This window comes from Pristis pectinata, chromosome 7 (genome assembly GCF_009764475.1).
Source record: "Pristis pectinata isolate sPriPec2 chromosome 7, sPriPec2.1.pri, whole genome shotgun sequence".
NCBI lineage: Eukaryota > Metazoa > Chordata > Chondrichthyes > Rhinopristiformes > Pristidae > Pristis > Pristis pectinata.
The window spans coordinates 94,216,342-94,230,075 of record NC_067411.1 but is presented as its reverse complement, the minus strand read 5'-3'; the positions used below and the strand labels follow the sequence as shown (position 1 = coordinate 94,230,075).

General features: G+C 41.2%; 1 protein-coding gene across 4 annotated transcripts in view; it reads right to left on the bottom strand.

Annotated features, from left to right (window-relative positions):
* Window positions 1-11,019: 11,019 nt before the first annotated feature.
* The window catches only part of LOC127572741 (multiple C2 and transmembrane domain-containing protein 1-like), a 409,900-nt gene continuing 407,185 nt past the window's right edge, over window positions 11,020-13,734 (bottom strand). For all 4 annotated transcript variants that reach the window (XM_052020315.1, XM_052020317.1, XM_052020316.1 and 1 more), the window contains one exon: window positions 11,020-11,494. In XM_052020315.1, the coding sequence (XP_051876275.1) occupies window positions 11,420-11,494 (75 nt within the window). In that variant the 3' untranslated portion in view covers window positions 11,020-11,419. The remainder of the gene's footprint in view (window positions 11,495-13,734) is intronic.

Sequence of the window (13,734 nt, the reverse complement as noted above, 5' to 3'; positions counted from 1 at the left end):
TTAAAATCAGATTAAGCTTCTTTGTATAATATGTAGCTAATAGGAAGGCTGTGGAACATGGCCAGCAGGCCAGACTACATTTTAAAAATGAACTAGGCTACAATGAAGATGAGCAGGAATTGCCAGTTCTAGTACAAAGTGTGAATTACCTAAAGTTGGAGAATTCCATATCAAGTCCAAAAGGTGGTGTTTCTGAAACTTGCATTGGGCCTCATTGTAACATTGCAGGAGGCCACAGACTGAAAAGTCAATGGGATGGTGAATTAAAGTGACAGGCCACAGGTAGCTGAGGGTAACTCCTGCAGATTGAACACCAATCTGTGTTTAGTTTCTCCAATGTAGAGGAGGCCACATTTTGAACACTGAATGGAGCACACAAGGTTGGAAGAAGCGCAGGCAAAACACTGCCTCACCTTAAATGAAAAACTGGGTCCCAGTATGACGGGAAGGGATGAGGTGAAAGAATGAGTGTTGCATCACCTTTCTTGTGAAGATCATTCCCCAATACTGTCACCAGAAACTATTTTGGTAGAAACTCTGATAAAAGCCCTTCCATTAACAAACTCTGGGCTTGGATCCCAAATTCCTTGGTGATGGCTAGATGACAGCTAGTATCATTCAATTTTTAAATATAAATCTTCTGTTGACTCCTGTGCATGAAAAGTTCATGGTAGTGACCTTGTTAGTCACAGGTACACTGTACCAACTCTAGGGATCCTCTCATTGCAAGTCTAATTGTCTTGGATCACTGCAGTCGAATCCAAATCCAAACACGCTTTGCACCTAGGTAGTTCTGTGTGCCAGGTAGATTCATTTGACTGTATAATGACAGGTAGGTAGATGCATTTCTTTGGTGATTGTGTTAATGTTGCACTATCGTGGTATACAAAATTTCTATTGTCTTCAAGTTACTCTGTTTGAGGTTATTGAAAAGCAAAAATCTGCAGATGCTGGAAATGGTCTGAATTATTAACTGCTTTCTCTCTCCACAGATGCAACTTTGCATTATGAGAATTTGTTTAATGTTTTTTCAAGCAAAAATAGTCTTAAGGTTCTCAAAAATAAAACTGCAACCCAATGCCACAGCAACCTTTATGGATTTTTAAGTATGAACTCCAAAATAAGGGTTATTCATCTATCTTAACTTGTCTATTTCATCTGCTCAGTATTTGTCACCTGACTACCCAGTTTTTTTTCCAGAGGTGGTATGCTTATAACTTATTGCCCAAAAGAAACACTGTAGTTATTTAACCACATTTTAAATGCAATTTATGTGCAAATACCTTCGTGATGTAATGAGCTACCCTCCAGTACCCAGAAACTGGAAACACACAGTTGGTGCATGAGGTCTCTATAGATTTTTCCTTTGCTTTTTATGCTGATAATGGATACCCTTTTGTTTTGCATTCTAAATGGTCTGATGCATTAACATTGGGTGGGTGGGGGGTTGCTTTATGTGGTAAATGACTTTAAGTGCCATTGACAGTTTGTTATAAGCTGAAATGCATTGATCAGAAAAATGTACATTTTAAATAAATTGTATTTGCAATACTAAAATGTTGAACTTTGAACAAAACCAAATTTGAATCTGTTTGGCACAACTTTATGATGAAGCTTTCTATTTTGACCATTCAAGCTAAATTGAAAGGGGTATCCACTGTAAGCCATATTAGCATCATAATAGAAAAATGATAGAACAAGGGAAAGCCCCTGTCTTTCTGCAAACATGATTTACAACTTATTTTTATTCAAGATTCTTTTAAGTATAATAACCAACTTTTCTTACCAGTTGTCAAATCTATTCAATTGTAACATAGAGATGTAGATCATCTGGGTTATGTTGGATACTTTTGTATTCTTTTGTCTTTTAACAATGGAACTCTAGTGATTTTAATTTTGGCATGTAGCAGCAATGCCTTTATATTTAGAGTTAATGTCAAATTGTGCTGACTGATAGCTGGTTTTCTTTGGAACAGCCATTCATAGCTCAGCCTTTGTTAGACTTGCTATGCATGTACCATAAGAAAACTAGCTGGAGGTTGGATGCCAGTGCATCTTACTTTCACTCTGACTCTGGGCTCATCGTTAAATCCAGCAGCAGTAGAATGATGTGCCCAGATCTGGTTGGAGGTGGGATCCCAGTCTTGAAACACTAACTCTATTCCTCTCTCCACAGATGCTACCTGACTTGCTTTCCAGAATTTTCTGTTTCCTTTTCAGATTTCCAGCATTTATGATGAAGGGTCTCGACCTGAAATGTTGACTGTTTATTTCCCTCCATCGATGTTGCCTGACCTGCTGAGTTCCTCCAGCATTTTGTGTATGTTTCTCCCGATTCTAGCATCTGCAGAATCTCTTGTGTCTGTGTTCCAGCATTTATAGTTTTTTAAATTATTTTTCACTTGCTGAAGGGAAGGCCCAGATGTACATTGTATCTTTATCTCGGCTTTATGCAAAAGGGAGTTGGCACTTGAGTCAGATCATTGACCCTGTGGAGAAAGGTAAGTGCTTGCCTTATTTTACTCAGTTTTCTTTTTTTTGTATATTCAATTTTTAAAAATTTGATCAGTTTTTTTAATCTCTTGATAGATTGCAAGCTGCCAAGTGCATTCTGGGGCAAGACCTAGAGGTTCTTTGCCTCCAACATGCAAATGGAAAGAGCCAATCAGGTAAGCAAAGTCAGCTCATTAATCTTAAACAATTTTTCTTTTTAAGTTGCTGTCATCATGTTTCTTTGTAAAAGAATGAACTTTGGTAAAATACTTAATTTTTTTTATTCCATATCAGAATAGCATTGACAGGAGAACTACACTAGATATCTTTCTGTGGAGTGTGACAAAAAAGTGCTGCAATGTTAAATATGCAGTAAGGTTATTGTTATTAAAATTAAATTCATGTATTTCTTTTTGATCTAAAAGAACCCTATCAGGACACCTGTTATGTTTGTTCTTCATCACGAGACAAACTTGGCGTGGGTTTAACATCGGAATATTTATTAAAACAAAAAACAACAGACTGCACAGACTTACAACACCAGGCTGGCTGGCTTTTCCCGCTCTTTCCAGCCACTTCCTGTTTCCCCCATGTGATCTCTTGCATTGCCTGCTGGAAACTGTAGTTCTTTATTATAACTACATAACAGCACATAATAACACACCTTCCCCCTTTAAAGAAAAAACAAACACAATACTTTGTCCTTATAAACCTGCCAAGAATCCTTGTCCACTCAGCAGCTTTCAATCAGTCTCTGAGGTGGTTTAACGGTCCTTTTTGGTCTGGTACTACTTTCCGCAGGTGTGTTGCTTTCATTTGCTGCATTGGTGTTTTCCTGGGAACTCTGGTCCACATGTTCATTTTCTCCATATGCTGCCCCTTTGATGTACTGACAGGAGACTGGTCACAGCCATGAGTTGGAGCTTGTGGTCGTAGATCTATGCGGTTCCTCCTCAGAGGTGTCCCTCGCTCCATCTGGATCTGGTATGAATGTGGATTTACTTGCTCTTGCACAACTCCTTGCATGGACCATGTGCCAGAATCATGATCTCGGATTCGCACTTGATCCCCAGGCTTCAAGACTGGTAGGCTTTTTGCTGTCTTGTCATGATTCCATTTCTGTTTTTCTTTCCCTTCCTCCTTAGCCTGTTTGACCCTGTGTGCTCCTTCAGGTGTCAACAGGTTTTCATGTTTTGGAAGGTTAGTGCATATGCATCGACCCATCAGAATTTGGGCTGGTGAAAGGCCGTTTTGCAGTGGCGAACTTCTGTAAATCATTAGACTTCTATGGAAATCCTCTCGTCCATCTTGCGCTTTCTTCATGAGACCCTTCACCACCTTAACTGAACTCTCTGCTAGGCCATTAGATTTTGGGTGATGTGGGCTTGAGGTTATATGTCAAAACCCCCCAAACATCAGCAAAGGATTCAAATTCACTGCTTTCAAATTGTGGACCATTGATACTACTTCACATGGAACTTCATGCCTCGCAAACACAGCTTTCAGGAACGTGATAACTGCTTTGCTGGACATTGATTGCAGTGTCGCAACCTCTGGGTAATTGGAAAAGTAGTCTGTTACAACAATGTCTCTTCCCATTACAGTCAAACAAATCCACTCTAACTTTGAAATACGGCCTGTCTGGTACAGGGTGTGGTGTAAGTGGTTGTGGCTCTGCTTGCTGCTTTGGTCTGTAGGTAAGGCATATTTCACATGAAGCAATAGTCCAGCTGATGTCTTGGTTCATTCTTGGCCAGTACATCACTTCGCATGCTCTACGTTTACATTTTTCCTCCCCAAGATGCCCTTCGTGTACCTTCTGGAGCATCTCCTTGCGTAGTGACACTGGAATCACAAACCTGTTCCCTTTTGAAAACCATATCTTTCACTACTGACAGTTCAGCTCTGCATGCCCAATAATCCCGAATACACATTGGACAGTCATCCTTTGCTGCTGGCCATCCTTTCCATATTGTATCCTTGAGTACTTTCATTGTTTCATCTGCCTTTGCTGCTTTCCTAATCTGCTCTGTTCTATCTGGAGATACTGGAAGAGAGGTGACGATCACGTCAACATAGGCCTGTATATCTGCATTAACCTGTTGGTCACTTCTTTTCTGTCTCGTCGACTTCTCGAGACAGAGCATCAGCAGCAAACATATATTTTGCCGGTGTGTAGATCATCTTCACATCATATTTCTGCAGCCTTATCAACATGCGCTGTATCTTCATGAGACAATCATTCAGTGGTTTGGACATAATTGAGACCAATGATTTATGGATTGTCTCCACTTCAATAGCTTGCCCATAGATGTACTGATGGAACCTTTCACATGCATATGTAGTGGCGAGAAGCTCTTTCTCTATTTGTGCATAGTTGGCTTCCGCACTTGTTAAAGCCTTTGATGCATAGGCCACAGGTTGCCATTTGCCATCATGCTGCTGCAGTAGTACTGATCCAAGGCCGTGCTGAGATGCATCAGCTGAGATCCTGATACACCTTTCCGGATCATAAAACTTCAGCACGGGCTCTTCAGTTAGGACCCCTTTCAATGTCTGGAAACACTCTTCTTGCTCATGAGACTAAATCCATTCATTTTGTTGCTCAAGGAGTGACCTAAGTGGTGCTGACACTGTTGACAGTCGAGGGATGAACTTAGCCAGGTAAGTCACCATCCCTAAGAAATGTTTCATCTCCTCTTTGTTTTGAGGCCTCTCCATGTTTTTAATGGCTGACATCTTTCTTGGGTCAGGCTTCACTCCCTCTTCAGATATGACATCTCCTAAGAAGGTCAGTGTCTTCACACCAAACTCACATTTCTCTTTATTTAATTTCAAATTGACATTCCTTGTCAATGTCAAGCACTTGTCTCAGTCGAGTATTGTGTTCCTCCTTGGTGGACCCCCAGACGATGATATCATCCATCATGGTCTTGACACCAGGTATGCCCTCGAAAATCATGTGGATGGTTTTATGGTAGATTTCTGGTGCAGACAGGATCCCATATGGCAGCCAAAGATAGCAATATCTTCCCTGTGGTGTGTTAAAAGTGCACAGTCTCAAACTTGCTTCATCAAGCTTCATCTGCCAAAACTCAGACGATGCGTCGAGCTTGCTAAACCGTTTGGCACCTGAAAACCGGGACATGATCTCCTCCCGTGTTGGCAATTTAAAATGCTCTCTCTTGATGGCTTTATTGAGATCTCTTGGGTCTAGACATATCCGTAGTGCTCCATTTTTCTTTTGCACAATAACCAGTGTACTCACCCAATCTGTTGGTTCTTCAATTTTCTGTATGACATTCATTCGTTCCATGCGTGCTAGTTCTTGTTTAAGTTTATCTCTAAGTTGAAACAGAACTTTCCTGCATGCATTGTCAACAGGAGGCACTGTCTCATCTATGTGAATTTTGTGTACACCAGGTAAGCATCTGAGCCCCTCAAAGACATCTGCATACTCTTCCATGAGTGTTGTGTGGTCATCTTTTGGTATGTGAAGCTACTGTGAAAACTCTTTTCACTAGGTTGAGCTTTTCACATGCACTCAGGCCTAATATTGGCTGTACTCTCTTTTTTACAATCAGTAGCTGTGATTTTAAGTGCTGCCCTTTGTGCTTAAAGGTCACCATACAGCCCCCTTTTACTGGAACTTCCTCTCCAGTGTAGCCTGTCACTTTTAACTTCACAGGGTAAATCTTACTCTTTACTGTGAGAGTCTTATAATCATCCATGGATAACAGATTCACCTGAGCTCCGGTGTCAAGCTTGAATGGAATTACTGTCTCATTCACAGTTACTGGAACAATCCATTCAGTTTTACCAGCAGCCACAGTCTACAGAATCCACAAAGAATTCCTCCATTTTCTCATCAACTGTGTGCACAGCTTTACAGCACCTTGCAAAGTGATTCTTCTTCCCACAGCTATTGCAGGATTTCCCATAAGCAGGGCACATCTTTGGAATGTGTTTACCTCCACATCTGCTGCATTTGCTGTTTGAGCCTTCCTCTTTGATTTGCTGTTGCTTTCGGAAACGCCTTGGGAGCTGCTTCTCGGTTTTCACAGCATGTATTGTTGTGTCTGCTCTGTCCAGCTCCTTAGCTTGTGCTCGTGTAGTTTCTGCTGACCTTTTCCTTTTCACCGCCTTTTCCAGGGTCAGATCTTTTTCCCGCAACAGTCTTTCTCTGAGTCCATTATCTGGAATTCCACAAACTATTCTGTCTTTAACTAGTGAGTTTCTCAAATCTCCAAATTCACAAGATTTACTTAGTGTGTGAAGCTCAGCTAAGTATTGGTCGAAGCTAACACCTTGTTTCTGGTCACAGGCAAAGAATTTATATATCTCAAATGTGATGTTTTTACTTGGGATAAAATGAGGAGTATTTTAATCAAGGTGCCCAACTCAAAAGCTGTCTCTTCAATTTGAAAGCTGTTATAGATGTCCAAAGCATCTTCGCCAATCACATGCAGAAAAACAGACGCTTTCAATTTTTTATCATTCCTTCCCACTCCTTCCCACTCCACTACATCTAAGTGTATGTTGAATCGCTGTTTGAAGTGTTTCCAATTATCGGCTAGATTGCCAGTAAGCTGCATAGGCTTGGGAGGACTTAGCTTATCCATAACGGGAATTCTTGGCCTCTCACCTGAATCTCTCTTGGCAAATCCGGTGACTGCTGAACTTCAGGAACAATGTGCTCCTTTGTCACGCCGGCCGGCTTTTTCTCCGTCTTTTTACAGCTTTTCTTTCATATTCACTGAGTCTCTTTCTCAATTGCACACAGTATTCGTTTACTTTCCTTGTTCAGACCTCACACCAACTTCTGACACCATGTTATGTTTGTTCTTCATCATGAGACAAACTTGGCGTGGGTTTAACATCGGAACATTTACTAAAACAATAAAACAGACTGCCCAGACTTACAACACCAGGCTGGCTGGCTTTTCGTGCTCTTTCCAGCCACTTCCTGTTCCCCCATGTGATCCCTTGCATTGCCTGCTGGGAACTGTAGTTCTTTATTATAACTACATAACAACACATAATAACACAACATCTGCTTCCATTTCTCGGGAAATCCCTCAATGTCAAGAATGACTTGTTTTAACATGAGTTCCTGTGCAGGATCCGCAGCTCTGCCATTTGTGGGGTAGGTGGAACTTGATGGGGTGGGTTGCTTGAATTGCTGTAAGCTGCTTCTACTGTTTGCATTTGACCTCTTCACGTTCATGTCAGAGAGGTTTGAGGTGCTCAGTGCTTTCTCAATATTTCTGTGCTAATTTAAGCAGAATTTGGCCAGGAATTCCTGTGAGAACATTGTATTTCATTTAAGGCTTTCAGCACATACTTGTAGTGTTTTCTCTATCCTGGAAGTTACTTGCCACTGTTGGAGCTTGGGGTAGTGCTGTGCTAAAGTCTGGTGTCAGCCAACAACTGGTTCAGTGTGATTGGAGCCTCTGTTGGACTGGGAGAATACTCTTGCATTAGTGCACCTTTCCTGCCAGTGGATTTGGAAAATGTTGCAGAAGCAGTGGCAATGCAATGCAATGCAAGGCATTAGAATGCTTTGAAGTACCTGCTGTTAAATTGTCCAGATCTCTGAAGCTGGTGCATTGGAGGTAGTAGTGTATCGTCCTGGACCTTGGTTGTTGTAGGACAGTGTTCTATGGCAGAGGCAGATTGGTGAAGGACTTTTGTATTCTTGGAGTTTGGTCAAAGGCCCACATCTTGTTTATGAAGCTTTATTGAAGGAGTTCATCCTCCAAATGTGCATAGACACAAATATCATTTGTTTACTGTAATTCATTGCTTAAGATTTATGTTCTTGTAGATAGTTGCTAATATTAATTTACTTGCTAACCATATAGGAATAGGAGATGGCAATTTGAATATTTAAATTTATTCCTCCATTTCTTAGGAATCTGAGTAATCTATCACCTAACTTCATATACCTTTGTCTCACATTCTTTAATACATTTGATTAACAATTTATGAAATTTCAGAATGGACTTGGTATTAATTACTAGTTATAGAAGATGATACCAGACACTTGCAATTCTTTGTGTGTTTAGAAGAATTTCTCCAATTCAGTTTTGAAAGGTGTGTCTAAATTTCAATTGAGAACCCAGGTCTTAAACATCCTATGGATGATTTCTCTCGAACTGGGTGACACGGTGGCTGAGCTAGTAAAGCTGGTGCCTTACCCTCCAGAGAACTGGATTAATCTAGTGCTCTCTGCATGGAGTTTACTCAATTTTCCTGTGTCCGCATGAGTTTCCTCCAAGCACTCGGGTTTCCTCCCACATCACAAAGATGTGCAGGTTGGTTGCTAATTGGTCACTGAGCTGCCCCTAATGGCAAGTGGTAAAATCTGAAGGAAGTTGGTGGGAATGTGTAGAGAATAAAGTGGGACTAATGTGGGTTTAGTGTAAATGGGTGCTTGAAGGTCAGCATGGAATCAGTGAGCTAAAGTGTATGACTATGAATCCAAGTACTACATCAGCTTCCTTTAATATCTTGAAACTTGAATCAAATCCCTCCTTGACCATCTAAATACCAGGGAGTACAGTCCTAATTTCTGTACTCATCAGTTAACCAATGGAGTCTAGGTATTATCCTGAGCTGCAACATCGATTAGGAAGGCAAAGGCCAGTTGGCTTTTATGTGGGCTTTCAGTGACTTGTGTACAAGGACACTTGGGTCACATTATCCAGTCTGTCACCATTTAAAAATTATTGTGCTTCGCTGTTTTGTGCGCCAAAATGGAAACTTAGTTTTTCCACATTATATTGTGTACGTCATATTCTTGCCTGCTCACTCAAATTGTCTATATCCCCTTGAAGCCTCATTACATCCTCCTCCCTACTCGCAATCACATCTTGTATCATTTTGCATCATCTTCCTACATTGCAGCAGTGACTAGAGCTATTGCATTACTTTTTAAAGTGTAAATTGCTTTGGGGCATCCTGAAAATGTAAAAATATCATCAAATCCACTTTTGAAATGTCTATTGAACTTTGCAAGCAGTCATATAATCAACATTTCCTATAAAGTTTGACAGCTATGATAGGATAGGGTTTGTGATTCCAGACTATCAGCCCAAAATTAAAATCTCAAAGTGGTAGACTGAATTCAATCATTCTGGCAATTTTCAAGTTAAGTTAAAAGATAAAAATTACCTTCTGGGAAATGAACTCAACATCCCTACTAATGAACAATCCTGGATTTCCACATCTGTGGGAAATGTTTTGATCCATTCCACCAAGATTATTGAACTGGGGTACGACCTAATGACACTGAGAACTATAAGGGAGGAGATGGAAGCTCTGGGCCATTTCATCTCAAATAACATCTACAGCCCAAGTAAGAGAAGGGTGTGACAATCGAGGAACTCAATAGTGCCAAGCTAGGAGAAGTTGTAATTTATTCATTTTGAAAAAACTCAAGTTTACAAAAGCTGGCCAGAACAACTTTAGAAATATCACATCCAGACAGGTAGAAATATGGTTTAGCATTTCAAAGGCAGAAAGCAAATATTCCAGTGGTAGAAGTGAAAGTGAGAATGAGGTTGGAATCTTAGCCAGGGGTTGAAGAGGCAACTATTCCAGCTCAGTTCAGACCATTAGATAAAATATGGTGGCAGCATGGACTTCATCATCAAGAGCTGATGAAAACAGCCTTTGTTTCTCAATATTAAGTTGCAAGAAATTGTAGTTTAAGACTGAATGTTAGACTTAGATATTTTCGTATGCCATAGGAGGAAGCCATTTAGTGCATTGAGTCTTTTCTGGATCACAGTTGGTCTAGTTATTAAGCCCTATCAACAGAAAATGCTGATGCCAGCACTGGTAACAAGCACCTTTCTCTCTACTCCTGATCCACCGAGGTGCTCTCATCCACCCACCCCTTTTGTTTTTCAAACCCTAGCCCCCACCCCTGCCCCCCCATTATCCAGCTTTACTCCCCTCCCCCACCTGGTTCCATCTGCCCATCACCCACACACTTGCACTGTCTGCTTTCCCCTCCTCCAATTGTTTTCATCTGCCCCTCATCCCTCCCTTTATCCGGTTCCACTTATCACTGTCCTTGTTTATACCGTCCTCATCAGATTCCAGAATCTGCAGCCCTTTGGCATTTATCACCTTCCAGCCTCTTTCTCTACCTCCATCTGGCTCCTTCTGCTCATCATCCCCCTCCTCGCCTTGTCCCAATTATCACTTGCCAGCTTCTGTCTTGATCCTCCTCTTTACACTGACTATCTTTCTACACTCAATTCTGATGTAGAGTCTTGACACAAAGTGTTGACTATCCCTCTGCCACCACAGATGCTGCCTGACCTGCTGAGTTCCTCCAGCAGTTTGTTTTTTTTTTGCTCCAGATTCCAGCACCTGCAGTTACTTGTGCCTCCACCTCTGCAGAGATACTTGGATAGGTCCCAAGGCTGTAGATTTGCCTCATTAACTTTGGAGGCACAATTAAATTACTGATCTAGTAATGAAAATATAGAAAAAATGAATATGTTGCTGATATCATTTTATTTTATGTGTTTATTATTGGAATTGTTTTCAACATTTTTCTTGTAAACAGTCAAAACTTGTAATATTTTTAAATGACTGGACACTTGCCACTGGACAGTTCGTAAATATTTGCCACCTTTTTTTTTAATATATACTATTATAAAGATCCAGGCATTAGGCACATTCTGCGAAGCTTTAATACAATGAAAACATAATTTCAAAAGATTTAATGTAAGTGATTTATACAATAATAAGTATTTTCAAATACAGTTCAATATTGTACAACATTTACAGATGCTATATTTCATTATAAAAATCAAAATAGGTGAGTGAAGGTAGGGGAGCTCCAGCAGCTGATCCCCTTCTAGTTTTCAGAAAGCAGATGCATAGCTCTGTGGTTAAGGAGCCTTGGCTAGCCGGAATTGTTTTTCTTCTTAAAAATCAACAGGCCATGACTGGATTCTTGGGTCAACTCATGGAAGTGCACCTGTTTAAACAGAAGTTTTGATAAACCAAATGATCAGATGGTTCTTTGTTAACATTGGGAAAAGCTGTATGAACAGTCAGGTTGGTATATGGGAAAATTAGTGGCCCTTTGTAAATAGTTTCAGTGACTCAACTGGGGATGAAGACAGAAGGATAACATAAATCATATTAAAGATTTTAAATAAAGCACTGGGGAAATTGCTGCCAGCCATAAATGTACAATATTGACTCCATGTGTGTTCTTGAGAACTCAGAATAGAGGAAATAAACAGAACCTGTTCAAGGTATTATTGCTGTGCAATAGGTTTGTCATGATGAGCTAATGACTATTTCCATCCTTCCTATGTTAATGTTTTTTTTAATGGGAATCAAGATCACAGAACTGATGCATCCTCAATTAAGTTGACATAATGCACATTCTACAATTAACAATGAACTGTGCAAATAACTTGCACCAATGTTACCAAACTTTATTTAAAAAGCAATTTTGTGTCAGTGAAATGCCTCTGGAACCCTCAGTTGCCATGATCATTGCAGAGAAAATAGGAATATAACTTTTGGAGGAAGTAAATTTCAGCAGGAACTCTCCCACTCACTCAGCGTCAGACTCTGACCAGAGCCTAAATATCTCTTGTCATCCAGAGTTCCCTATTCCTGTCAGCCTTGCCCTTCACTCTAACAGGAACATGCAGACCTTGAACTTTTGCTATCTCACTTTTAAAATCCTCCCACTTGCTGGATGTCCCTTTGCCTGCAAACAACCTACTCCAATCAAATTTTGCAACTTCCTGTCTAATACCATCAAAGTTCACCTTGTCCCAATTTAGGACTTTTAATTTGTGGACCAGTTCTGTCCTTTTCCATAAATATGTTTTACAACTAATAGAACTATGGTCACTGGTCCCCAAGTGCTCCCCTACTGACACCTCAACCACTAAGTCCTGCCCTTTTGTCCCTAGGAGGACAAGCCTTCTATATATTGCTTGAGAAAACTTTCCTGAACACTTAACAAATTCCACCGCATCTAAGCCCTTAGCACTACGGCAGTCCCAGTCTATATTAGGAAAGTTACAATATCCTACTATGACAACTCTATAATTCTTGCAACTCTCCCTACATACTTGTTCCTCTAATTCCCGTTGATTATTTGGGGGCCTATTGTACAATCCCAACAAGGTGATCATCCCTTCTTATTTCTCAGTTCCACTCAAAGCCTCACTGGATGATCCCTCAGTAATTTAATCTCGGACTACTGCCTTGATATTCTCCTTAGACAGAAATGCATCTCCCCCTCCTGTTTCCTCCATTCTATTCCTACCTGTAGAACCTGTACCCTGGAACATTAAGGTGCCAATCCTGTCCCTGCTTTAGCCATATTTCTGTAATAGCTATAATATCCCAGTCCCACCTATCTATCCATGTCCTGAGTCCATCCACTTTACCTGTCATTGAAATAAATATAATCTTAACAGTCTTTCCTTGCTCCCTGCTGTGCCCCTGCCTGTCTTGTTAGTGAACTTGCGGACGTTGACTTGGGTATCAACTTCCAGCCTCTCAAATGCCTCACTACTGCTTTGGATCTCACCTCCCCCCCCCCCCCCCCCCCCCCCCCCCCCCCCCCCCCCCCCCCCCCCCCCCCCCCCCCCCCCCCCCCCCCCCACCGACCCCACTGTGAATCTAGTGTAAACCCTCCCTAGTAGCACGAGTAAATATACCACCAGGATATTGGACCCCTCCAGTTCAGGTGGAACCTGACTGCCTTCTACAGGCCACTTCTGCCCCAGAAGAGATCCCAATGGTCCAAAGATCTGAATCCCTGCCCCCTGCACCAACTCTTCAGCCACGCATTCATCTGGCCTGTCCTTCTGTTTCTGCCCTCACTAGCACATTGCACTGGGAGTAATCCAAAGGTTACTACCTTCGAGGACCTGCTTTTTAACCTTTTGCCTAACTCCCTATGTTCACTCTGCAGGATCTCATCCCTTTTTCTTCCTATGTCATTTGTGCCAATGTGCACAATGACTCCTGGCTGCTCGCCCTCCCCCTTGAGGACATAACTTTTAGTAGAATAATCAGCGAAAATGGTAAGACCTTGGCCTCTGGTCTCTGGTCTCAGGTCTCCAATGTAACTGCAGGATTTTCAGACTTTACTGAAATCAAGCAGTAGGCCTATGCAGAGGTAATACCCAAAAATCTGACACAGGTCTTGTGCAAGAACTCCTGTCAGAGTGCTCAGTTAAG